Raw genomic sequence first — 27,292 nt, forward strand, 5'->3', positions numbered from 1 at the left:
CAAAACCGAACTTCTTGTCCACTCAGCTCCGAAAAAGGAAAAAATGGCCAACTTCTCTCTTCGAACAGAGAACTACTGGTGTACTCTCCCTCACCATACGAAGTTCCAAAGTCCCATCATTAACACTTCTCTGAAACTGCCGCAGTTACATCTTCTGCCTTCAAAGCGAGGCTTCAAATTCACAGTTTCTTGTAGTATCAAGGAACAGAGAGATGTTGCAGAGAACGAAAGGATCGGAGTTGTTGGTGGTCTACGTCCAGTTGGAGAATCAGCTGAGAAGGTTGCCTCTTTGGTTTCTGAGGATCAAAACAGTACTGTTGGTAGTTCTGGAGGGGAAAGTTTTTACTGGAGATGGCCTCCGTGGAAAGACCTTCCTCTACGGTATAAGCTCATTGGCACTACGTCCTTGGCTTTTGTTATTTGTAACATGGATAAGGTACTGTTTATAGTTACCCTCTAGCGAAATTCGAAATTTTGCAAACTACTCTATGCTCATAACTATTAATTTTATGGTCGTCGTGTTTCAATTCCTGTTATCCTCATGTTCTTCTTCATCTTTAATGAATAATCGTTTAGGTGAATTTGAGTATCGCCATTATTCCAATGTCGCACCAGTTTGGGTGGAACTCGTCAATGGCTGGATTGGTGCAATCTTCTTTCTTTTGGGGTTATGCTCTAAGTCAATTGCCTGGTGGATGGTGTGCTAAGATATTTGGTGGAAGGTAAGTTTCTGATTGGCCTATCCTTATGTTTGCTCTTAATTTATTGGGTACTCAATGTTTCAATTTTTGAAGAAAATAAAAATTTATTCACCCAGAAAACAAAGATTATTGGGTAAATGATGATGCTTCGAAGGTTACACAATCTAAACCTGGCTTAGGTGGTTTCCTACTTAGTTGAAGTTCTGAGTAGAATGCGAAAAAGGTTCGGAGTTAAGGCCTACTTTGGAAAGCCTAACCGAACAGTAATTGTTTTGGTTAAAAACTGTTAAAGTGTAACCGAGTTTGGGTTTTATCCATCTTGATTTACATTTCAATTTCACACGCTGAAACCTAACTATCATTTTATTGGGGTCAATCAACAACTAAGTAGAGGGCTACCTGCTTCATGATTGTCACGTACCCTCTTTTTCATGCAGGCAAGTTCTTGAGATTGGAGTCTTCTCTTGGTCTTTGGCGACAATGCTTGTTCCTTCCGTAGCAGGATTTATGCCTGGACTTGTCTTGTCAAGGATTTTGGTATGTTGGTTTGCATCCAAGTCATTCATGTCGGAATATTTCTATGTAGGTTCTGATGTGGTTGTATGCTGGGTACTTTTTAGTAGTATATCTTCCCTTGCATGCATGAAGATTTGACACGTTCTGATCCTTGTATGATTTTCATGTACTTTGTATCTGTCTTTTTGCTTGTGTTTATGTTGCTTTTGCATGGTCTATGCTATATAAGGATCTGTGCTAACATTTACTTTCTTTTGAGAAGTCCAGGTTGGAATTGGAGAAGGTGTTTCTCCTTCAGCTGCAACTGACCTCATAGCCAGGTAAAGAAACGAGGATAACAGAATGGAGTTATGGGAACATTTTAATTTTTTGAATTATTTCAGGTTTAGCTTTTGCAAAACCCAGGTTGTAAGTTTTTTTGGTGTTTCCTCTGTTTCTCTCTTCTTCCAAGGTGATTTGAGCATTTTCAATGTTGTTGATAACTATTTAACTGATTTCCAACTCTAAATGGTGATGAAGAAAACATCACTTTTATGAATGGAGCTCTTACAGTCTCGTCTTCTCTCCCCTTTCTTGTCCTCTTTAGGAACTCATTTCCTTTATGTGTGTGCTAGTGCAAACTTCGCCTTTGGGTATTTTCCTGGTTTAATGCTTCACAGCTCAGAAAATTCTTTAATCCTTAATTTCTGAGTGTTGATTGCAGTAAATTTTTTTTTGCTACAGCTTCTTGCTTCTTCTTGTAGTTCCACTGTTCTTGTTTCTTAAGCTTCTTTATTTTCATCAGGACTACTGTTTCTGGTCCCTTTTCCCCCTTGTAATTGATATAAAAAAATTATTTAAATTGAATAAATAGAAGTCACCTTGCAAGAGAGGCAAGAACCCCACAAAGTCAGAAAAAAGCAGATGAAAATAACGGTCTCGAATCAACTGAACTCACTAAGCCTTATCTCAACTACTAGGGGTTTGCCACATGAATCTTCTCCTACCAATACACTCAATTTAATGCAATGCTGCGACTTTGGAAAAATAGTGGCGATGCTAAGGTGATCATTGAATAGATTATAAAGAAATCGATGGTTCAAATCCATGTGCAAGCATCTCTTTTGTTAAAAATCTACACCAGATATAAGGTTTTTGACTTTCACCTGGTTATTATGTGATCTTACTGGTCATGCTTTTGCCTTTTGATATTACATGCTGGGGGTAATGTTTTGTGTTATAGGGAGGCGATTATATATACCTTTTCTGTTCCCTTGACTTGACTGGTGCTTCATTTATGCAGGACAATTCCATTAGAAGAGAGATCACGTGCAGTAGCATTTGTTTTTGGTGGTTTGAGCGTAGGAAGTGTTTTAGGGTGAGTTTCTTACAAATATGATGGTGGAGGTGGTGCATGATGACACTTTTTTTGTCTTTTTGTACTGCATGGATGTCACCACTTGTACTTGATCCAAAATGTCCATGGTAAATGTATGAGAATGTTGGTGCTTCATACTGTTCACTACATGATTTTGTCTATAATGAAATCTGCTAACAAGGAAAGCAAGTGTAAGGGAATTATTTATGTATAGCATCCAAGTTACTATTGGTGCCATTTTTTGGCTAGTGAGTGTACTCATTTTTTTTTACTTCCCTATAATATGATCAAATGGGGGTGTCCATTCTGTGATCGGCTTCCTTAAATTAATCAACCAATATTTATAAGCTCTTTAAATCCGTTCATGGATTGCCTTCAAGAAGTTATTTCAATCACCATAGTGCTCATGAATTGGCCCTTAATTTTATTCCTCCTTGTAGTGGGCAGTATACTTTTTCTTTGTTTTAATCTGACACATTGATTGGAGTGAATACACAACAATTTTATTGAACGCTGAAAACTGCATTGATGGCCAGACCCAAGGAATCCTTTGGATGTTCATGAAAATTGAGCTAATATGAACTATTAATGGTTGCCTTGACTTTATAATCACTTCGGATGCTTGGTTTGCCATGAAAGTGTTTTAATCATGCAACTTGATAGCACATTATTTTGGTTGGAAGGTACAGTTGGCATATTTGTGGATTGGAAAATTTTCTGGAGTGCAAGTAGTTCATGTATAACTTGGTATGATCATTGAAGAATCTGCCAAATGATTCCTGTCTATATTGAAGTTTAATGTTACATACTGCTAAATTACATTTCTGATAGGGTTACTTGACTGGAGTTTGTATTTCCATGAATTAAAAATTTTGAATTCTTATATATTTATATAATAAATAAATAAATTAAAAAAAAAAAGCAATACTACTATTTTCTGACTTTTGAAGGTTATTAAATGTTCTTCTCCCTTTTAAAGCATGTATTTAGCATTGATGCGCTTTCGAGTTCTCTCATGTGCCCATTAGGTAAACCTTTCTTGACTGACCAGGAGGACATCAAGAGTTTATTTACAAGCAAATATTTGCTTGATGGTGTTGATGAAAGATTTGAATGAGATAATGCTTTAACAGGAGATACGGCCCTGAATAGACAGAAATTATTGAAACGGTTTCCTGTAGCCAACTGCTAATATTTTGCATGGGGCTGTTGACTGATGATGAACTTGGCTTGATAGAGGTTTTTGTTTCTGAGACTTGTTGCTTTTGTATCAAGGCATTTGCACTTTTCCCCTTCCTTTCAAGTACCTGTTTCTCTTGATATATATTACTTATTAATAACCTCACAGTGAGGAAGTAACCCTCACCTTACCCTTTTTTTTTTTTCTTCTATTAGTTGTTTCCTTGATTCAATATGGCTGTTGTCAAGAGCTGCACACCACAACAAATTCTAAAACTGAAGTCCCCCCCTCATTGCTCTCTTTAAAACCATATCCTCTATAAACTCTTTCATAACTTCTACAATCTCTTCCAACATGTCCATTTAAATCTCCCCTATAATAATCTTTTCTCCTTCACTAATTCCTTAAACTAATCTATCCATGTGTTTCCAAAATTGTTTCTTTATATTTTCATCCAATCTGACCCCATTAAGTTGGGATAAGACTGAGTTTGTTGTTGTTTTGGTAAGAACTAATTATACTGATTACTTCTTTTTTCTAAAACTAGTTTGATGGATATTATCCTATCACCAATTCTATTAACATCCACAACATCATTTTTTAAATCCTTATCTACTATTATTCCCACGCCACTTCTATTATATTAATTCCTAGTATACCAAAGTTTATAGTCATCTAATTCCTTAGCTTTTTTATCCTTCCATCTAGTCTCTTGTATATAAGTTATGTTAATTCCTCTTCTTCTCAGTATATCTAACAATTCTAAACTCTTTCCCATTAAAGTTCCTATGTTCCAAGATGCATAGTTGTCACGGTGACCAGGCGACCCTAGACATTGGAGGGAAAAAAATAAATCAAGGCGACACCAACAAGGCACCTAGGCGTCACCTATGCGAGTCCGCGACCAAGGCACCCTTCCAGCAAAGGATGCCTGGAGGCCTTGACAACAATGCCAAGATGCTAATCTAATCCTACGCTTTTGTACTAGCCTCCTTTACCCGCACTTGTCCGTGGTGTGAGAATCCTTGTCACTGCAACTGAGTGCCGAAGCGGTGCAGTGCTTACAGGGGATGCCCTAGCTAACCCTTGCTCACAATTCACGACACCCGGGTCATAGTGCAGCGTGTCGCTTCCGGGAGTACCCCCTAGCATAAGGTCGAAAATATAAAGTTCTAAGATCCATGTAAAAGGGTTTAGCTAATGTTTTTATAGTGCCAGCTGCCGACCTGTCTCATGGGTAAGTATCTATTAGGGACAAGCTTTAAACTTTTTTCCTTTAGCATCACACTTGACACTGGCCAAAATTTAAATAAAAGGCGTACCCAGTGCACGAGGCTACCGTCACTGCGGGGTCTGGGGAGGGTCATAATGTACGCAGCCTTACCCCTACTTTCGCAAAGAGGGGTAGGGCTAATGTTTTTATAGTACCCCTGCTGGCCAAAATTTAAATGAAATCCTTAAATTTTGAACTTCTCTCATATAATGATAATAACTTGGTCTTTTTTCAAACTTAAAAAAATCTCATTGTAGCTGCAGTCTTGAAAGATCGTTGAAATTTAAAAAAATTAAGAAGTGAGCATCCGGCCAGGACTAATAAGATGAACAAGAAACGGAAGTGGCATAGAGTAAAAATGCTAACAAATTTGAAAAGTCTATAGAACATAACATAAATATACAACAGGGTGAGGAGATATTGAGAAGTCTGGAAATGGGCAGTCCTATTTTTCTTTTTCCCTACCAACAATGATACTTTTATAAATAAAGAATAGAAGAATGCAGTCCTACTTATTGCATCGTTATCGACTTCAGAGAGATGAGTCTAGTTGTATTCTAATCAGTGTAATTTAAATTGATAAGATACTTTCTTTGACATTTTTGGTAGGTAAGTCAATAAAACATGTTAAGAAAAGGTTGATCCAATTAAATTGGAAGACAATTTCCTAGTTTGAGAAATACTTTGATGTTAATACAATCACTATCTTATTTGATTTGTATGGTCTAGTAAGTGTTGTATAAACATGGTGTTTGAAGTATTAAAGCTTAAATTCTGAAATTTGTCTTTCAAGCTGTCATATTGAACTCAGGTGCTCAATGGAAATGGCCTGCTAAGAATATGACAAGATTAATTCGTTGATCTCAAGACATTGTTATGTTCACTGTACTGCTGCTGAGTTTTCCTCTCTATTTTGAGTGCATAGTCCCAGACGTTTTCAATGTATTTGTTTCCTACAAGAGGAAAGTTGTGCTTATGTGTGTATGGATTTAATAAGATGATATTTTCCTCTTATGCTGATTTTTTGACACTTCAATTCTTGTAGGCTTCTCTTGGCTCCTCCTCTTATCCAAAATTTTGGCTGGGAATCTGTCTTTTACATATTTGGCATTTTGGGGTTACTTTGGTGAGTATTATTTCCATATAGTGCTTCTACCTGATGTTCTAGTATAGTCTGAGTCGCGATTATTCAAGCAGGAGGGATCCTTGCATCTGTAGAATTAAAAAGAGAAAATTAAGCGGTTTATGTGGAAAGCAGTGAACATTTTTGAAGTGTTGGAATTTAAATAGAATGAGTTTTAATTCATGTTGTTTCCAAACAATCATGAAGGTGTTTGGGATTTCAGTTTGTTAAAGAAGGGCAATCTTCATTTACTGGTCAAAACATATCACGTAAGTAACTGCTTCCTTATAGTTTTTCTGTTCTACTGTTGTAGCATTAGTGCTTTATCTCAGTCATTTGTGAGTGATTTCTGCTTAATCAGAAGGGGCCACATGAATAGTTTTGAACAGCGTTCAGTCACTGAATCTGCCATTGGAAATGCTAGTTTGAAATTCTCTGACTTTGTTAAATAAAACAAAGACTATTGCAGATACTATACTAGTAGTCACCTTACTATTGAGAAACACAATAAAATTGATATAGGATGGCTAGCAATTGCTCCACTCGAGAATTTGTAATTTTCTTGACGTATTTCTTTTTCTTCTTTCCCTCCCCATAGTTCATGCCTTAAATGATTTTCTTGCAATTCTATTTATCTTTAGTAACTTCTGCAGAGCTTATTATTATTAAAAAACAATATACATGCAGATTCTTATGGTAATGTTAATCTGTTTATGGCATGATTATTGACAGAAATTCATGGTTTGTTAGTTTAGGTTTTATCGGTGTACTTCTATTTCAAGATCCTTGTCCTCCTTGCAATAATTGATTCAGTTCATGGAACATGACTTGTATGTTTGGCAGGAAACTTCACAAGTATTGCTAGTTTTCCTTCTAACTGGGGGACAAAACCATGGAATGCATCCTTGAAAGAGTTGAGTGTCTCACTAAAGGTACACCACAATTTTCTGTACTCTTCTTGAAAAAAAAAAAAAACTGGTCATGATTGTTTATGATCTAGTGTGTTAGAAATGTATGATGAAATTTCTTACTGGATAACAGATACTTTGATTCCTTAAAATCCTTGAGGAAGCGATTGTTCACCCGAGAAGATGGGTCTAGGTAAGAGATCCAGTGTGGAAGACGGTTCCGTTGTACCTGAATAACATAATTATTTTATTTAATGGGTCATGATTCATGTAATAAAACTTGTTTTGGCAAACATGGGTAGCTCCATTCAATAGAGGATCCCACATCTATATCACTAATCAAATTTCAGCTAAAAAAAAAAAAGGGTTGGGGAAGCATAGTTGTCACAGCGTCTAGGCAACCCAAGGCGTTGAAAGGGGCCTGGATGCAAGGCAACACCAACAAGGCGACCAAGGGTCCAAGGCGCCCACCTAGACGACCAAGATGCTCGGATGCCTTGACAGCTATGACGAGAAGTGCCTTAAAAGTGATTTCAAAGTTGCACAATATTGCAGATATGCCATTAGATTCCATCAGTGAAATGGCATCCTTGTAACTTTATGAAACTTTAGCCCGCTCTTTGACAACTTTCAGTGATTGTTTTAGGTTGGCATTTGGTATTTGAGATGGGTGCAAGGTCCTCTACCAGAAGGACCCTCTTGCACCAACCTCAGTGTGTCATATGTGAGGGAAGAAAAAAAGGGTGACCTTGTGACTTGAGGCTTCCACAAAGTTTTGTGACATATAGTTTTCCTCTTAATTTCGACATATTCGAAAAAATTAGAGTTCTAATGTTGCAAAACTTCTTGTGAATTGTAATATTAAAACAAAATTTAATATTCTTGATCTTGTTTAAAGGTTGAAAAAAATTCGGAAAAAAAAAGAGTCATTTCTCACCTAATTCCTGTATCACCTCTTTTGTAACATACTTAAGGAATTCATGTAAACTAACTTTAGAAATGTTGTGGAAAATGGAAATATGAATCTGATTGTTTTGACTGGGTTTCTCTTTCTAAAAGGAACACATTATGTCATGCATTAAGTTGAACAATTCTCTTAATAGCCTGGTGCATATACTGTGTTTTCTGAGATGTGTGGCTTTGCAGACACATCATTATACCCCAAACCCACATTATGGTTTTATTAACCTTCTGGATTTCTTTAATAGAGTGCTAAAATAGTGATTTTAGTTTCCTTTAATACTCTCAATTGTTTGGATAGCCAAAAGGAAAGGTGGATGACAGTTGTAATGAAGTGGTAAGATGTATTGTTTCAAGTTAAGGCACTAATTGGAAGTTTGGGGTCCAAACAATCATTGGAACATATTCTTTTCCACAAAATTTGTAACACTTAAATTTGACCACCGATGTCAATGATAGTTCAACCATCCTGGTTCTCCAGTTCGACCATATGGGTCAGACAAGCCATTGGGAAATCAATGGTTTACTTGAAAAACAGGTTTGATGGCTGAACAACCCACTTTAAGGACCAGGTGTTGGGTCAATTGCTTTGACTGGCCAGGCCAGGTCATGGAACATGCTAGAGATGTATGAATATCACTGTTACATGGGTTTTGGGTGTGGTTCTGTCTTTTGGAGTTGGTTCCCTCTTACTGATAAATTTTTGGATATGGATGGATCTGCCTACTATGTTTTTTGGTAAATTCATACGGCACAAATTTTTTTTATATATATAAATCATACCTACCAATCGTATACAATTTCTAGGAAATTATTCTAGATGCACTTGATATTTATGTCCGAAATGAGAACAAATATATAAAAAGAAAAGTGTGCAATTGTAAAATGTTATCGTGTACTCAAAATTGTAGTGTTCAGGTAAAAAGAGCTTGGAACTTGCTTAACCTGCATGTGGCAGATATGGTACTGACTTGCCAAGCATGGAAAGGCTGCCAGTCTTGCCACCCACCCCTTCCCCTCTGAATACTCTCAAACTAGAATTTTTTGTAGAACACAAGAGTTTCCCATGCTGTCAAGAATTTATCTTCCGACCCCCCCCCCCAAGTTTTTGTGTATATAGTGTTTTATGGTAACCTCAATTGTCAAACTGGCTTATTATTTGCAGGATGTTCCTTGGAAGGAATTTTTCCAAAGCCGTGCTGTATGGGCGATGATATATGTTCATTTTTGTGGGAGTTGGGGCCACTATACTTGTCTTTCCTGGCTTCCTACTTATTTCAGGTATCTCTATATTATTAGCTATTTCTTACCATACAGTATTTAGTATAAGAAGTCTGTGTCCCGTTTGCTGGTGCAGAATTTCTCAAACCAGGCAGCAAACTCCCAATAAAAAGATTAAGGGGAAAGCAATATATTTAAAATTAGTAAATGCTTTAAATGGGAAAAGATTGGGAAACAATAAAGTAGTATATCTAGCTCAAAATAAGGCAAAAAGACATTGAAAAGAAAAGAATAGAGAATTTTAAATAATTAAACACGCTAAATTTATAACCATGGGGGCAGGACTTGCAATAGAAGAGACAGAGATTAGAAAGCCAGTATCAGAGAGCAAGTGAGCAAAAAGTATCAGAACATGGGATTTTTGGGGAAGGGAGAGCAATGCTTTACAAAAGGGGTGTCTCCCATATATCATTAGAAAACATGCTCAAATCATTACCTGTTTTATAGCTCTTTCATTGTTTCTTCTTTGGCTGTTTGCTCTTCATCTCTGCTGTTCATCATGGAGAACCCTTGTGGGTGTAAGCATCGTCTCCCACCTTTAAGGATCAAAGAAAGACCCTCAACTCCTATCCTTTATGGATGAGGAGAAAGAGGACGATCAATCTCCCCTTTCAAGATGACGTCTCTTGGGAATTTTTTCTATTATCTTTTTTACTCTGCATATTCTCCCCCATCTTTCTCTCTTTCCCTTCTGTGGATGGTTGCTGTGGCGGATCAGCTGGAGAAGGAGAGAAAAAAAAACCAAACATAATATCTAGGGAAATATTGAAAATATGAAAAAGAAGGTACCCCAAACATAACATTTATGAGACAGGAGGTACCTTAAAATAATATTTATGAAACCTGAGGTACCCCAAATATAATAAATCAAACGTGATGTACCCCAAACATAGTTTCTCTAAACATTAGGTACCCCAGGTGTAATTTACCTAAAATAAAAATAATCAACTCTGAAGTACAGAAATAGACCTGTAGCTTTTAGTCTTCATCTTGTACTATGGTCTATGGACGCCCAATTAGATTCTTTAAAGAGTTTCAGGGGGGTAAAATGTGTAAATGTTTTAGTTTTGAAATCCCTAATTTATGTAATCAGCACTTCTGGTTCTCTCTTTTATTAGGGGACTGGGCATGTCTCTTTTGTGTGTCTTGTCTGTCTCATAAAGTGATGGTCATCTGACATCCATTATATTTATATATATATATATATATATATATATATAAGGAAAGAAGGATGTAAGTTGAATTTATTAAGTCCACCAAAAATTTAAGTTATTCATTCCCAACTTTTGTGCATTAATATCAGCAGTAAATAGCTGAAAACTGTTCCTCAAATGGTGCTATCTTGTTCAATCAAAGTTGTCTGGATTGCTAGTTGTTCAAATATTTATGTATGGTTATTGGCGGTATAATCAGAACTTCTTAGTTCAACCTTTGGAACTCTTCTTACTAATGCATGTTTGAACACTTGACTGATCTTTTACTTGCAACACTTGGAATCTTTCGTTGATGTATTTTCCAGTGTCCTTGTTTTTTATTTAAGTTTCAATTGACATTCTGCAGTGAGGAGCTGGATCTAAATTTGACGGAAGCTGCAGGAGTAAGCCTTTGATATATCTTTTTTTTTTTTTTTTTTTTTTTGACATCTTGGTTCCTTGTAGCTTTTGGGTGAAGAATAAAATAATGCTTTATGCTCTTAGATACATATGAGGTGAAGCACGAGATGATCTTGTAATAGATCTGAGGAGTTGACATAATCTAGAAACAATCCAATCAGCAAAGAAGCGTGAGATAGTTATTCATTAAATTCCGAGTTATGCTGGATTAATGGTATTTTATGTACCTGGCTTTATTATAATTTATGAAATGTTACTTTGAGCAACACCTCACTTTGTCTGAATGTTCAACTTTTATCCAAATGGAATGCTGGAGATTTTGTGGACAACATAGCAATTATGGTGTTGATATGAATTAGTAGTTCATAGAATTTCAAAATACAGATCTTCTAGGAAGCAGAACTGTTGTAGGCCAGAAAAGGTTTTGATATAGATCTAAAACAAAATACATTGGATTTGGTATACAACCTTGCGATCTAGGATTTGAAGGGAATTAGAGCAAGGATGTCGTATAAGGACAGCAGTGGATTATAGTGTAATTAAAGAAAACATCAAAAGTAGTAGAAGAAGAAGAAGATAAACCTTAGGAAGTGACACCTTGGATAATCCTAAAATAGACACCCAGAGGTGAAATCATGGTTAGAATTTGAAAGCATCCCAGACTCATACCCCCACTGGTTATTGTACCATAACTTTCCCAAGAATTCAACTGAGAAATTGCAAAATCTTGGTCTCTGTGGAAGCATGACTAAATAACCTCCCTAATGAAACCAAAATCTATCAAAACAAGCAGGTTTTGTGATGCGGATCATAGGGAGGAGAGTTGGAGGATATTCTAGAAGATCTAGAGGAGATTTGAGTGGGGAATATTCTGTTAAAGATATTCCAGATACTATGAGAAATTTTGGGTTTCACTTTGTGGCTTCTTACTTTTTAGATATGCTACCATCTAGCCATAGTTTCTATTTTGTAATGTTCTCGATAGTTTCTATCTTGAAGGAAGACTTAAGTTGTAAGGGATCCTCCTACCATCATAGTTGTCACGGCGGCATGGCAGTCCAAGGCGGTGGAGGCCTGTCTAAGCGCTTAGGCGGTAGAGCGGCTCTCTACCGCCTAAGCGGAGCTTACGCGGTAAAGGCGGTCTAGTGTTAGTTTTCCCCCTCCCCCCCCCCCCCCCCAAACACTCAATACATGATGCATCATAGTATCATTCCTTCTTTTTTCTTCGTAATTTAATATTTATTCATCCAAAAAAAAAAAGTCATCAAAATGAAAAATCATACATGACACATAAAAATTCAGAATAATCAAACATCATAAATTAATTAAGAAACTAAAAGACATAGCACAAAATCACAAATGACTAATCAACATTCTCTTATTTAGTATAGATAGAGAAGAAGCATAGATAGAAGTTACCAAGCAAAAACAAAAAAAAACAGAGAAGAAGTTACCGTTACAGACTACACTAGTACACTCTACAGAGAAGAAGCATAGAACTATAGAAGTTAACAAGCAAAAAAAAAAAGAGAAGATCAGAAGAAGTTACCGTTACAGAGTGAGAGTACAGAGTCTACAGACTACAGAGAAGAAGCATAGGGAGTAGAAGACTTACCTTGCCGGAAAGGTAGGAGGAAGAGGAAGCTGACTTGCTGTTGCCGGAACTGGAACTCTGGAAGAGTCGAGTTGCTGTTGGGGGGAAGCAGTAGCAGTCGTTAAAATTTAAAAAAAAAAAAAAGGGGGGAGGGGGAACAGAGTTACAGAGAAGTAGAAGAAGAAGACTAGGTAGGGAGTACCGGAGTAGGGACTTACCTTGCTGGAAGACGGGAAGATTCGAGTTGCTGTTGCTGCCTTGCCGGAACTGGAAGAGACGAAGAGTTGCAGACTTGGAGTTGCGCAGAGGGAAGAGACGAAGAGTCGAGGATTTTCGTTTCACTTTTTAGGGATTTGACAATTTCACCTTTTACTTTTTAGGGATTAGATTTTTAAGTTTTTAGTTTTAAAGCTAATTTATCCCATGTAGCAGTGTACATTAGAATCCTTATACACAAACCAATAGAAATCAAACAAAAAGAATAAAAGAAAGAGCATGACAAAAAAAAAAAAACCATTAGTCATCAATGGCGGTCGACTTGACCATATGGCGTACCAAGGCGTCGCTTTAACTGCCTTGGCGACGCCTAGATGGTCAGAGCGAACGCCATTCATGACTCATAGTAAGCGTAGTCCCACTCAGTGCTCATAATTCTGCCAGGACGCCAAGGCGGTGCCTAGGCGACGCCTTGTTAACTATGCCTACCATATTAGAGGTTTCTTATTTTGTTGGTTTCTATGAAGTTATAAGAAAAGGAGAAAGGGTTTAAACTCTCTAACGATTGAAAAAAGTGAGTTTTGGCTTCAGCCTTGGTGGTGCAGTGGTGATGCTGTCCTTTGGACTATGGTGATGCAATTCTAGCCCTCTTGGTGATGTTTCCAAGAGCCTGAGATGGTGCTTCCAATAAGACCCTACTATGGTGATTAAGTAGGTTGGGTATGATGGTGATTCCATTCCGGCAGCCAGGTGTTGAACCTTGGTCATATCCTTTCTTGTTTCTTCTTTCATATGTTAAAAAAATAAATAAATAAAAGAATTGAATAAAATTTCAGTTGTCGATTTATGTTTGTCCCATATTGCTATCTTGTTGTGATTGATCTCTCACTGGTTCTTCCTTGGCTCGAGATTGATTCTGCATTATTTGGTCTCAGAGCCATGGAGGGATCACAGATGCAGGCGACAGTTGTTGAGTTATACTTTTGACTGAAGGTTGATCGTGCGGATCTGATTCCTCAACTTTTCAAAACTCGAGGATGAGTTCTTCCAAGCCAAGAAGAATTTATGCAGATCATAGGGAGGAGATTTGGAGGATATTCTAGAAGATGTAGAGGAGATTTGAGTGGGGGAATATTCTGTTAAGGATATTCACTTTGTGGCTTCTTACTTTCTATTTTGTAATGTTGGATAGATATGCTACAATCCAGCTGTAGTTTCTATTTTGTAATGTTCTAGACACAGTTTTCTAGGCAACGCCTAGGCGTCCAGGTGCCTTGGTCGCCTAGTAGGTGTCGTCTTGATTTTGGACCCTCTCCAACGCCTTGGGTCGCCTAGATGCCGTGACAACTATGGTTCTAGATAGTTTCTATCTGGAAGGAAGACTTAAGTTGTAAGGGATCTTCCTACCATGCTAGAGGTTTCCTGTTCTGTTGGTTTCTATGAAGTTATAAATAAAGGAGTAGGGGCTTAGACCCTCTAACAATTGAAAAAAAAGTGAGTTTTGGCTTCAGCCTTTTTGGTACAGTGGTGATGTTGTCCTTTTGGACTGTGGTGATGCAGTTCTAGGCCTCTTGGTGGTGATTCCAATCAGACCCTACTGTAGTAATTCAGCAGGTTGGGCATGGTGGTGATTCCATTTCCACATGCTAGATGGTGAAACCTTAGTCATATCTTTCTTGTTTCTTCTTTTATATGTAAAAAAGATAATAGAAATAGAGTTATACAAAAAATTCTTTATCTATTTATGTTTGTCCCGTATTACGATCTTGTTGTGATTGATGTCCCACTGGTTCTTCCCTAGTTCAAGATCAATTATGCATTATTTTGACTTGTCAAAATTAAGGTTTGAAGAAAAGTTAAGGGATTACTAATGACCCCCCCTGAAATGTCTAAGTTGAAAAGTCAAACTTCTGCTGAAATTAATGGGTGATGCAACTAAACTAGAATAAGACTTCCAAAATACCCTTCACCCCAAAATTCTGAAAACCAATGAAACCAAACTAGAAATATATGTGACCACTTCAGTGATATTGGTGAAGCCTGATCTCAGTTTAATCCAGAAGTACTGTTGATTCTTCCCCAATAATGGCACGAGACGCTATATATAGAGGTTTATACTGGGGGGCAGTTTTGTACTTTTGGGGATTAGGGTTTCTCTATATTGTACTGCGGGAGACGCTATATATAGGGGTTATCTTGTAATGAGGTAGTAGTGAGGGTTTTGTAATTTCTTCATCAAAATAGTGAAGCTCAGGTTATCGCTTGGCCGTGGACATAGCCTATCTTGGGTGAAACACGTAGATCTGTGTTCTCTGTCTGTGTGTGTGTGTGGGTTATCTCGTAATGGCGTAGTAGTGAGGGTTTTGTAATTTCTTTATCAAAATAGTGAAGCTCTGGTTATCGCTCGGCCGTGGATGTAGCCCATCCTTGTGTGTGTGTGTGAACATTCATAGTGGTCGTCTGGCTATTTTTTATTGTCAGCTCGGGTGTGTGAGAAAAGACAAATGAAGATGGCTGTTATAACATAACATACCAAGGATTTGATTAGGCAATATAAAACTCATACCCCAGATGTAGGGTTGCATTTTAGTGATCTGCCAATCTGTGCAAATGAGTGGTGCAACCATAAAAACTTGGTGGAAGTTTGAAGCCCTTCTTCTTTGACATTCTCAGGATGAATACTTTCTCAGTTTCTCTTCATTCTTGTTTGTAGTTGGCTACACCCTAGAGATTGATAGGTCAAGCTATGTACTTGATTTTGAAAACACCATCTACCTTCATAACACTTTAGAACAGCTTCCTTCGTACCATAGACAACTTCAAATCTCTAGTTAACATCTTCACTAAGATAACTGTTGTTTTAAAGATCGGCATGGGATCCTCTAATCAGTATTGGTATTGGACAGGACCCATTCTCGGTCCTAGTGGATTGGCCAATCAAGTGGTATTGTAATTATTTGGTCAGTGGATCCACCAATCCTTGTTCTGAGTGTCTGATCCAGATCAGAATTGGTGAGGGACAATCTGTTCTCATGGCACAAATCTTTAAATTCTTTAATACCACATAACTGTTTGCCCCAAGAATAATCTTGTACTTAGCAACATCAACATATTTTTCATTGTTTAAGTCAAGTTACAAATTGCTGTTTTGAAATTATATGACATTCTTAAGCTGGAATTTCCTTAACGTCCGAACAAGTCAACCAGTATTGTTATTTCTATCACAATGATTATCAATAACAACTTGCACCTTCTTTTCTGGTGACTGATGTAAAAACTATTTGGAATTCATGTGTGCCCTTCGACCTTTTGCAGGTATATGCAGTAGAACTAGGACAAATTTCCATAGTTTCTGTAATGAGATGGAACCAGAGAAAACTGGAACTGCCATAATTTTTTGTTCATTTTTTTTTTTCTCTTCTTTTTCCCGGTTTTCTCCTCAAAACCGGTAAAAAAAAGGGGGATAAAACCAGAACGAGTGTCTTTTCATTTGACCCTCCAGTCCAGTTTTTAAAACTATGCTAATTTCTTCTCCTCGACTCCCTGTTTGATGGATTCATATTTAGCATCTCTTAAGTGTTGCTACATTAGATACCCAATAATCTAGAAGTGCAGAACCTACAACATTGTGAAAAAAATTATGATGGAACCATGCTTCTGTACTAAATTTGACATAGGATAGCTAATGTTCTGTTATGGACTTAAACCAAAATATATTGGATGTGGCTGAGCTTTTGTGGTCATGACATTGCAATGAAGGGTTATCTTCTGCTTAAAATGTTTTCCTTCAATGTTGTCAGTAGTAATTTCATTGGCAATCAATTTCAATTTCTTTAATACATCTTAGTTTAAAGATTTTGTGAACTCTACTTAATGATCTTTTGAAATTCTCACTGCAGGTTTCTGTCCTTCCCCCACTGGCTTCAATTCTTGTGAGTGGTGTTGCAGCCCAGTTTGCAGACAACTTAATTGCCAGTGGCGTTGAAACCACAATGGTATGGACAGCATGCACAGGAGTCCTAAAATTGTTTTCCTACTTTCATATGAAAAGATCATGCAACTATTATTTTCTCGTTAGTTCCTGAACCCTAACATGTAGTCTTTAGGTTCTATGTCTATAAGATCCTCACCCATGGCTTATCATTACTGAACACTTCAACCTGTATCTATTTTCTGTAGCCACATTGAATCTATGAAATCAACCTTACTATGAGTTGAGAGGGAGAGAGAAGATTTTGGCTTGTCAAGATGACAGAGGCCACCCCTTTATTTATATTGTAGGATTATTACAAATATGGAAGATATACTCAGCACAATTAACATGTGCATAATGAATCTAGACACTCTAGTGTACTTAGTTACATTACACACTTCAACAAGGGATCTAAAGAGAACCGGACCGGACCAGACCGGGTCAATCCCAAATCATTCAACACTATGCAAGGCCAGTTAGAAGCCCATACAAAATATTTTCCTTCATTTTGGACCAACTTTGAATGTTAAGATGAGTCAAAATAACTAATGATAAAGAACGACATTTTAAATAATATGTTAAGGAAAAAGAGCAAAGTACATCACAAAAGCCAAAGTGGCAGGCCTGGGGCGACCCCAATCAAAGGATAAAAAACATCTATCAAAAAGGATGATACATCTAAAGCCGGGGAAGGGAAAAACAACTAACCAAAAGGATGATACATTAAAAAAGGAGAAAGGGGGGGGTAGTTGAAACTCAAAGGTAGATCGAATCTGGTAAGAGAAGAGTATACAGAAGAAGAAGAAGAAGGAGAGAAGAGATGAGAAGAAGAGAAGAGAATGGGAGAATCGATTGTGTGTGTTGAGAGTGATTCTCAACACACATATTAGCTTCATTCATTAAGTCTTCCAAATTACACAAGCCTCCCTAGGGAGGTAAGGAGAAATAAGACAATAAAGTAAAAATACAACTTAGTCATGTCTTATAACTAGACAATGACAGAACTACCCCTATACAAGATATTCTAACAACTCTAACACTCCCCCTCATGGAGAATAAATGTCATACATTCCACTTACAATAGAGTACTAAATAGACTAGAAGAGAGACCCTTGGTGAAGATATCGCTACTTGATCACTTGTTTTCACAAAGGGAGTACAAATGCACCCTTAATCCAACTCCTCTTTGATGAAGTGACGATCGACCTCAATATGCTTGGTTCGATCATGTTGAACCGGATTATGGGCAATGCTTATGCGCTTTGTTGTCACAATAAAGTCTCATTGGCCCTTCGTTTAAAGCTCAAATCGTGAAGAAGTCGTTTTAGCCATATAAGCTCACATACTCCATGGGCCATGGCCCTAAACTCGGCCTCAAGACTAGATCGAGCAACAACTGGTTGTTTCTTGCTCCTCCAGGTAACTAGATTACCACCCAAGAAGGTACAATACCCAGTAGATCTCTGTCGAGACTGAACCAGCCCAATCGCATCGTGTAGCCTTCAACTGTAAATGGTCATGCCTGGCAAATAAAGGCCCTTTCTGGACAGGATTTCAAGTATTTGATGATGCGATATCGCATCCAGGATGTCCACCCCGGGAGCATGCATGAACCGACTCACCACTCCAACGCATAAGAGATGTCGGTCGAGTTAGGGAGAGATAGATTAGTTTCCCAACTAACCTCCGGTACTTGCTTGCATCTATAAGAGAAGAACCACATTCATCACCAAGTTTATGATTCGGATCAATGGGGGAAGTAGTGGTTTGCACCCCATCATCCCTGTCTCTTTCGAAGATCCAAGACAAATTTCCTTTGGCAAATGTTGATCCCTTTCCTTGATCTAGATACCTCAATACCCAAGAAGTATTTTAAGATTCCAAGGTCTTTGATCTCAAACTGTTTAGCGAGATAAGACTTCAATCTATCTATCTCAAGAACATCATTCCCAGTCACCACAATGTCATCAACATAGACAATGAGCTGTAGAATCGTACCATTACCTCTCCCGATAAACAAGGTGTGGTCAGCTTGACTGGGAATACCCATTCTTCAGAATGGCTTGTCTAAATCTCTCAAACCAGGCCTTAGGAAACGCTTTAGGCCATAAAGAGCTTTCTTCAACAAACACACTTTCCCTTCGGTGAGGACACTTAAAACCAAGTGGAGGCTGCATGTACACAACTTCTGCTAAATCTCCATGAAGAAATGCATTCTTCACATCTAATTGGTACATAGGCCAATCTTTATTGGCTGCTCAAAGAAGAACCCTGATGGAGTTATGCTTGGCTACAGGGGCAAAAGTCTCTGGTAGTCAATGCCATACACGACTATACCTTTAGCAACCAGCCGAGCTTTGTACCTTTCCACTGTACCATCGGATCTATACTTGATTGTATAAACCCATCTACATCCAATCGAGTTCTCCCCTTGGGAAGATCAACAAGTGTCCAAGTATTGTTCTTCTCTAGAGCCACCATTTCGTCATTGCTTGCATCCATTTTGGATTGGATAAGGCCTCTGTGACATTTTTGGGAATAGAAGAAGACTCAAGAGCAGTGGAAAAGCAACACTGTAGGAGAAATGGAGTTATAGGAAACAAATGGGCTATGGGATTAGTACGAGGTTCTCTTCCCCTTTCTAATAGCAATGGGAAGATCTAATTCGAAGGAGAGGAATTACCGATGAAGAGGATGAGGCGAGGATGTGGATCCAAAGAGGGGTTTTGGCAGGTCGCTTGTACCATGGTTGCTTCCTTTTTCCTTCAACAAGCATTCACCTCTTGTGAATACACCATCTTCTTTAAATCTTATCCCCTTGTATTCCTTTTGTCGCTAGCATCACCATCACCAATACCATCAACATCGCATCATCCACAACATCCACTTCTTTATACTTTCCAATATCAAATAGAAATGGGGAAGTAGAGGTAGGTAAAGGAGATAGGAAGGGAATGACATCCGCATTCTTCATGCTAATACTCTCCCCCGAATGGAATGGCGAGGGAAGAAGAAAAAAAGGAATAGACTCAAAGAAGGTGACATCTTTGGAGAGAAATCGCCTTCGGGAAGAAGGATGGTAGCACTTATACCCTTTAGTGGAATCGAGTAGCCTAAGAAGATGCACTTGAGAGCTTTGGGATCAAGCTTGGTGCGGGCTGATTTGTTGACATGTACATAACAAACACAACCAAAGAGCGCGTGGAGACAAGGAAAAAGCGAGGATTGAGGAGAAAGAAGAGCGAGGGGATTTGGAGCCAAGGAGTGGACTTGGCATCCGGTTAATAAGAAAGGCAGCGGTAAGAAGGGCATCGGACGGAAGGTCTTAGGCAGCGTGCATACCAAAGAGAAGGCCCCTAGTGATTTCCGCAAATGGCGGTTTTTGCGTTCACCACCCCATTTTCTTTGTGGGGTGTCAACACAAGCGATTGATGGATGATGCCCTTATCGAGAAAGAATTGTTGGAGCCCCCATACATGTACTCACCCCCTTATCGGATCTAACAATTTTGATGTGAGTACCAAACTGAGATCGATAAAGTGATAAAACTCCTTAAAAGCATCACAAACATCACTCTTTTGTTTTAACAAAATAGTCCAAGTAGACCGAGAATAGTCATCCACAAATGAAACAAAATAACGAAAACCCGATAAGGAAGTAGTAGGAGAAGGCCCCCAAACATCAAGTATGAACAAGGGAAAAAGGTGCGGAGATCTATTACCACGATAAGGATAAGATGTGCGACAATGTTTAGCAAAAATACAAGATTCACACTGAAAAACATAAGATGCGGGAAAGGAAGTAAACAAGTGGGGTAAGTGTCTCCTCATAACAACAAAAGAGGGATGACCCAAACGTTGATGCCAAAGCATAAGAGACTCAAAGTACTCCGGTCGTGCCGACCACAAACATAAGCTGGCGAGAGATTGAGCGGTGGCGTGGCTCAAGAAGATAGAGTCCTCCTTTCTCGGCCCCACGCCAATAACCCTCTTTGTCTCCAAATCCCGAAAGACACAATAAGAAGGAAAGAAAGTGACACAACAATGTAAGGATTTGGTTAGGTGACTCATGATAATAGGTTAGTAGCAAAGTCGGGAACATGAAGGACGGACTCAAGGGAAATAGAAGGAGTAACCCGCACATTACCCTTACCAGAGACAGAGGAGAAAGGAACCATCAAGAACCCTTACCTTGTCCGGCGAGAACAAATGGAATAGGAATCATAGAACGGGACATACCGGTCATGTGATCGGAAGCTCGAGTCAATGATCCAAGTGGATGCGTAGGGGTAGCGAGATGAGACTGCAGAGTGAGGCGAAGTAGTCAACCCTCCGAGCTAGAACCGATGGTGACCCTCCAAGGTGAGACATCAACCGACGTAGGGCTGCAATATCATCCCGTGAGAGGGAATCGGGAGCGGTGCGGTCCAGTGGCTCGGACTCGGATGTCACGAGAATGAGCCTTAGCTCCCCCTCGCTTGCCTCCACGGGCATGAGATGAACTACCACGCATACCAGGGGCTGTCCATGAAGATCCCAAGACCGGTCCTTGGTATGTCCAAGCTTGCCACAATGGTCACATTTGTATCTCTCACGGCCTTTCCCCACTTTTCCGGTCTTTTTGGGAAGCTGGAAACAAGAGCAGAACCTCTCTATTGATGGTACAATATCCATAGTGGTCCTCCGGGTTTCCTCACTTTGCAAATAACACACATCATCCAGAGATGGAAATGGAGACCTCCCTAAGATTTCTTTGCGAAGGGGCTCATATTCGAGTTAAGACCACCAAGCAAAATAAGGATCCTTTCCTTTTCTTGGCTCCTGTAGACTTTTGCCTGATCCTCGCATTGGACAAGCGGAGATTGGTATAATGATCATACTCCTCCCACAAGCTAATAACGAGTTGTAGTACTCGGATATACTCCTATCACCCTGTTTCATATGAATGATTTTTGGAGAATTTGATACACTTTCGTGGAATCTCCAACTCTATCAAAAATTCTGGATACACCATCCCAAATATCTTTAGCAGTCTCCTTACTCATAAATCTCCGACCTATCTCAGGTTTCATGGAAAAAATCAGCCAAGTCATGACAGTGGAGTTTTCAGTCTCCCACTTGAGATAACTGCATCGATGTAGCGGGAGCCGTGATAGACCCGAATGTACCCCAACTTCCCCTACTACGTAGAGACAACTTCACGGAGCAGGACCAATCCAAATAGTTGGTATTGTCCAACTTCACAAGCGAGATCGGGTGTTGGGGTTATCAAAGGAAACCATGGTTGGGAAACCACCACTTGGGCTGCCGGATGTAATTGGTCCACGACCTCGAATCTTGTCCGACACAGTGGACATAATAGGCAAATACTTCAACAATCAATATAAATTGTTTTGCGCAAGTGGGAGTATACTCAACCCAAAACAAGGAGACAGACCAATACAAAATATGGTCCCAAATCAACCAAACCACAAGGCTGAGGCCAAGCCTAAAAAACAGCAAGCATATGAAGAGCAAAAACTTGTATAACTCAAACCAAATTCTGCTAGTAGCCAAGAACCTTTAGTCCATAATACCCAATAAGTGTATCAAGATGTAATACTATCACATTCAGCCATCCAATACAGCAGACCTCGGAGAAGACAAAAAACAGAGCAGCCGATACCTGTGTTAGCAGTAGAAAAAAACAGTAGCAGTCCTCGACCCTCCACCTTCAAGGGCAGGCTCTTAGGGCTTCAAAAAGCACTCCCATACGACACAAATGGGACAAGTTCCAAGGTCACCAGCTGCCAAAGGCAGAATCGAAACGAGACACTCCTAGGCTGGCGGAAAACAGAGCCTGGTTTCAAGTCTTCAAAAACATCTAGCAGCAAGGCAGCATTTCTTTTTCAACAACCAAGAGCTTTGGGGTCTGAAACAACACCCTAGGCGATGCAACTCCAATAGGTCTCATGCCAAGATGTGGAGAAGAGAAGGAGAACCAAGAAGAAGCTTCACAAGCTGGCGGTAACTTGCGATCTTCCTCCATTGCTTCAAGGCACCTTCACAGCTCGAAACTCTCTCCAACTTAGGAATACCACTCCCAAGACTGTAAGGAGTATAGGTTTCACATATACAGCCTCAATGGAACCCCTTTACATTTATAGGGTTCCAAAGAGAGGAGAAGATGAGGACGAGCTCAGCCGACTCTCAAACCAGAGATGTTGGCTTTGATACCAAGTTGAAACTCAAAGGTAGATCGAATCTGGTAAGAGAAGAGTATACAAGAAGAAGAAGAAGAAGGAGAGAAGAGATGAGAAGAAGAGAAGAGAATGGGAGAATCGATTGTGTGTGTTGAGAGTGATTCTCAACACACATATTAGCTTCATTCATTAAGTCTTCCAAATTACACAAGCCTCCCTAGGGAGGTAAGGAGAAATAAGACAATAAAGTAAAAATACAACTTAGTCATGTCTTATAACTAGACAATGACAGAACTACCCCTATACAAGATATTCTAACAACTCTAACAGGGGTGGGGAGTGGGAAGAAACAGAATAGAAAAGGATGATACATCAAGAATCCGGGGATGGGGAGGAAATAAAAGAGAGGTTCCTAATCTACTATTAGTAAGATTCCATCAACACAGGACTAGGACTCTGATCAAGTCCACCACACAAGAATCGTGGGAAAAACTGAAAATGTTGGGACAGAGGAGCTTCCTGCTGTTTCCCTGAGTGCCAGCCATCCTGGCTGGTCTGAAGGGCTTGCCTCTCTCCTCCTGCTTTCCCTGGTGGGATGCCGTCATCCCCTAGGGTCTCTTCCTCTCCTTCACCTGCCCACCCATCTTCCTCTCCTTCAACCTCCCATGCTGCTCCACCTCCTCCCCGGTGGAGTGCTCTATTCAGTCCTGCCCCTGCTTCTTCGATTGAAAGTCTTCCTCTGCAATTCATTGCTCCCTCCATTGTTGGTTCCTCTAAAGTAGCTCTCTGTCCTCCAGGCTTCCTTGAAGATGAAGCAAAAATCTGGGAGAATTCTGTGGTAGGGCACTTTCTTGGTTCAAGACCCCCCTTCCATATTGTCAAACTCTCCCTCTTTAAACACTGAAGAGCCAATATTTTTCTTCTGGACAATGGGTTCTTTATCTTCAAATTCTCTGATGAGCTTGAGAAGGTTCGCGCTCTTGAAGGTGGCCCTTGTAAGTTGGGAAGACACCCATCTCTCTCCGTCAATGGCACCGCCAACTCCTACTCCGGCGAGTAGATCTATCCACCATCCCACTCTAGATTTCCTTACCAGGACTCCCTCTCCACTATTGAGTACGAATCATGGTGTGAAAAGATTGAAAACAATAAAAAGGCTCAGACTTAGTGCGAAGAAGAAACACCCAAGTCACGGGTACAGTTGTCAATGAAAGTAATAAACCATCTAAACCCACCCCGAGCAACAGTCCTGGATGGAACCTATAAGTCAGAGTGTGTCATAGAAAATGGAACACTACTTTTATTATCACTGGGAAAATAAGAGGATCTAGTTTGCTTTGCAAGTTCACAAATATCATGATTAAACTAGTCCAGATTACAGTGTTCAACTAAAGAAGGCAACAAACAACTTAAAATGTAAAAAGAGGGGTGACCGAGGCGACGGTGCCATTGATACAGTTGACTAAGAGCACTATCTTCCCGAGAGATATGTGTTGAAACTGGAGACGGAGCAGTAGTGAGACCTGGATCCAAGTGGTAAAGGTCATCCCGTACTCTGCCATATCCAATTGTTTCTCCCGTCATTAGATCCTGGAAAACACAATGGGTAGAATAGAAGTTAACACAGCAATTCAGATCAACGGTTAGTCTGTAAATAGAAGTAAATTTGCACAGAGGTTGGGGACATGCAAAACAGAGGACAAAGAGATAGTAGGAGTACAAGAGATAGAATCTTTACTAGAAATGGAAGAGAGGGAAACATCGGCTGTCTGGACCTTGTCCTCACCCGAACAAGGGTCATAAGTGTGGAACAAGTCTGAGGAACTAGTCATATGATCAGAGGCTCCAGAATCAAGGAGCCAAGCCAGAGTGGGAAGAAGCAAGAAATATACCTGATTGGGAAAGATGGGAGGCAGGTGCAGTGGAAGATGCCATGGTAGGGTTTGTAGTACCAAGTTTAGTCATCATACTCTGGAGAACAACCAACTGTGTTTCAGCTCAAATAGAGTTTGCCTATTGGCAAGTTAAAGCTTTGAAAATCTTGGGACTACAAGAGGGTGCATGGACATTAATTTGGGTCTGAAATTTGACATGTGGCTAACCAATAATATATATAACTATTCCAATGTCAGTTGGCCAAAACCAACTGCCCACGTGGCCCAAAATGGTGGACCGTCTTGAAAAGATTATTAGGACGGACCTTCTAAATGAATTTTTGCCTAATGATAAAATAATAAAAAATTGATATGAAGGAAGTTGGGTTTGCTCTTTACACTAATGTTAGTTCTTTTTATTTGAAAAATTACCCTAATATTAAATTTTGCATGAATTAGAAATGCCAAACAAAAAAATACTTTCAATGCCATCTCTTCTTGATTACTCCCCCATCTCTGTCTAATATTACAATATATACAAATTCACCAATAACTGAAAGATCAAATCTCTTTTGTTTGATTTTTCTGTTTGTTACCGACTTACTGTAGCAAATATTTAGTATACCTGGTTTGCTTTTAATTTCAGTTCTTACCAGTTCTAATTTTCTTATTTTTACCCATGTAGGTGCGAAAAATTTGCCAAACAATTGCCTTTTTGTCTCCTGCAGTTTGCATGACTCTTTCCTCTTTGAATCTAGGGTTGCCACACTGGGAAATTGTGGTGCTTCTGACAGGTGGCTTAGCCCTCTCAAGCTTTGCCTTATCAGGTAATGACCATTTCAACCATGATTCTATACTAATAGAGAAGTAGTTGAAGTTGCAAATCATTTGATCTTCTTACAATTAGAGGTTTTTACTTATGTCTACTCCTTGTTTCATGACAGGACTTTATTGTACACATCAGGATATATCTCCCGAGTATGCTAGTGTACTTTTAGTAAGTAACATTTCATTTTTTCGTACTCCTATTTTGAGCTTTTCTATTATGGGCATCTTATGCAGGGCTTCAATATTTTGCATAGAGTTAATTAATGTGGTGCTACTCTCCTCAAATCTTACTTCAGTTATAGCAAGGATCACGTCTCTTTAACTTTGCCTTCGTTCTTTTTTGCCCGGCGTAGGGTATTACCAACACGGTTGGGGCAGTACCTGGAATTGTTGGTGTTGCTCTCACAGGCTATCTTCTTGATTCAACCCATTCATGGAGTGTAAGTCATCTAACAAGCACGGTTTTTGATTCATTACATCTTTGTTTACCAGTAATATCCTACGAGTTTTGTCGAGATAATTCTATGATTTTTCTGTTTTAACATTATGTAGATATCATTATTTGCTCCATCAATCTTCTTCTACTTAACGGGTACGGCAGTATGGTTAAAGTTTGCAAGTAGTAAGCCTCAAAGCTTTTCCAAAAGAAATTGATTCTGTTCGCTTCTCGTGGACTTAAAACTACCATAAAAAATGACATTGAAGTTGGAGTGTTCTTCATTCTATTGCATTGGTGTCCCGAGTTCTTCAATGGAGCTGCAGAGGTTGACATCATTCACCTGTGACAATTGTTCTATGACCACATGGAGAAAAGCATATGTATATAATATGTACATTAGATCCTGTTGGATGATTGGAGTAGGTAGGAAAAGCCCAAATTTACCACTGTAATTGATTTGAAATGTTTGAAATTTCAAGAACACATTGTTGTAAGGATTTTAGTTCTTGTAAATTTATCCAGGGTAAGAATTTTCTACTGTAGTGATGTCTTTGGGATAGTTAGTGATACTCTTTCCCTTGTTTTTAACCAGCTGTCTCAGTTAGTAAAGACCTTAGCCTGTAACTGCCAGGTTTAGATTGAATCCTGCCTCATCAAGTACACTCCTCCACTAAGCACCAACCCCTCTCCCTCTGTGGCACTGGTAGAGTAAATCAATTACACCAGAGACCGTATTGATTTGGGTGATCCATATGCGTATCAGATATATTATATTAACTCTCTTTACTGTACTCACTCTTAATGCTATTATTATTAAGAAGAGAAATGAGAGTATGAAGTAGTGTTTCATGCTGTTCTAAATGCATTTCAAGTAAATCCTTTCATTGCTCCTGTTTACAAGCAAAGCCCTTTACCCTCTGCTGTGAAACAGTGGCTGATGCGAGTCCCTACAGAGGTTGGTGATGCCTCAATTGGATGTGGGATATGGGGCCACTTATGTGTTGATCCAGTTTGTTCTTGTCAACCGTTTACCAGATATTTGTTTTCTGAAATTCATGTCAAAAACCATATTTAGGGTGGGGGCTGGAGAATCACTTTAAATCTATAAATTTTTTAAGAGCAGAAGACTTCATAAATGACTCCATTAGTCCATTAAAATGTGCAGTCTGAGATTTTTTATTTTCTCCACATCATCTTTTCCAATTATTATTATCTTTTCATTTGAACACCTATAATCCTTGAGTGTTCTTTTTTTTTTTAACAGAAAATATATTA

The 27,292-nt window shown here is 39.0% G+C and overlaps 1 protein-coding gene and 1 long non-coding RNA gene across 3 annotated transcripts; one reads left to right on the forward strand and one right to left on the reverse strand.

Annotated features, from left to right (window-relative positions):
- LOC122668011 (probable anion transporter 6, chloroplastic) lies at positions 1–26,556 on the forward strand. Of its 2 annotated transcripts, XM_043864531.1 has the most exons (16): positions 1–436; positions 577–722; positions 1,139–1,238; positions 1,485–1,537; positions 2,500–2,574; positions 6,073–6,153; positions 6,358–6,419; positions 6,994–7,082; positions 9,184–9,299; positions 10,860–10,896; positions 16,622–16,717; positions 25,436–25,577; positions 25,695–25,747; positions 25,932–26,018; positions 26,131–26,168; positions 26,247–26,556. In XM_043864531.1, the coding sequence occupies exons 1-16, from the start codon at positions 44–46 to the stop codon at positions 26,266–26,268; spliced, it is 1,590 nt and encodes a 529-aa protein (XP_043720466.1). In that variant the 5' UTR covers positions 1–43; the 3' UTR covers positions 26,269–26,556. The 2 variants fall into 2 exon arrangements, with proteins under 2 accessions (XP_043720466.1, XP_043720465.1); XM_043864530.1 differs by having other exon boundaries at positions 3–436; positions 26,131–26,556.
- On the reverse strand, positions 4,013–13,950 carry LOC122668012. The gene is made up of 3 exons (XR_006333888.1): positions 13,891–13,950; positions 11,700–11,841; positions 4,013–4,023 (listed from the first exon to the last, which is right to left on the reverse strand). It is a non-coding gene; the product is annotated as an uncharacterized LOC122668012 (long non-coding RNA).
- Positions 26,557–27,292: the final 736 nt, after the last annotated feature.

The sequence above is a fragment of the Telopea speciosissima genome, chromosome 7 (genome assembly GCF_018873765.1).
Source record: "Telopea speciosissima isolate NSW1024214 ecotype Mountain lineage chromosome 7, Tspe_v1, whole genome shotgun sequence".
NCBI lineage: Eukaryota > Viridiplantae > Streptophyta > Magnoliopsida > Proteales > Proteaceae > Telopea > Telopea speciosissima.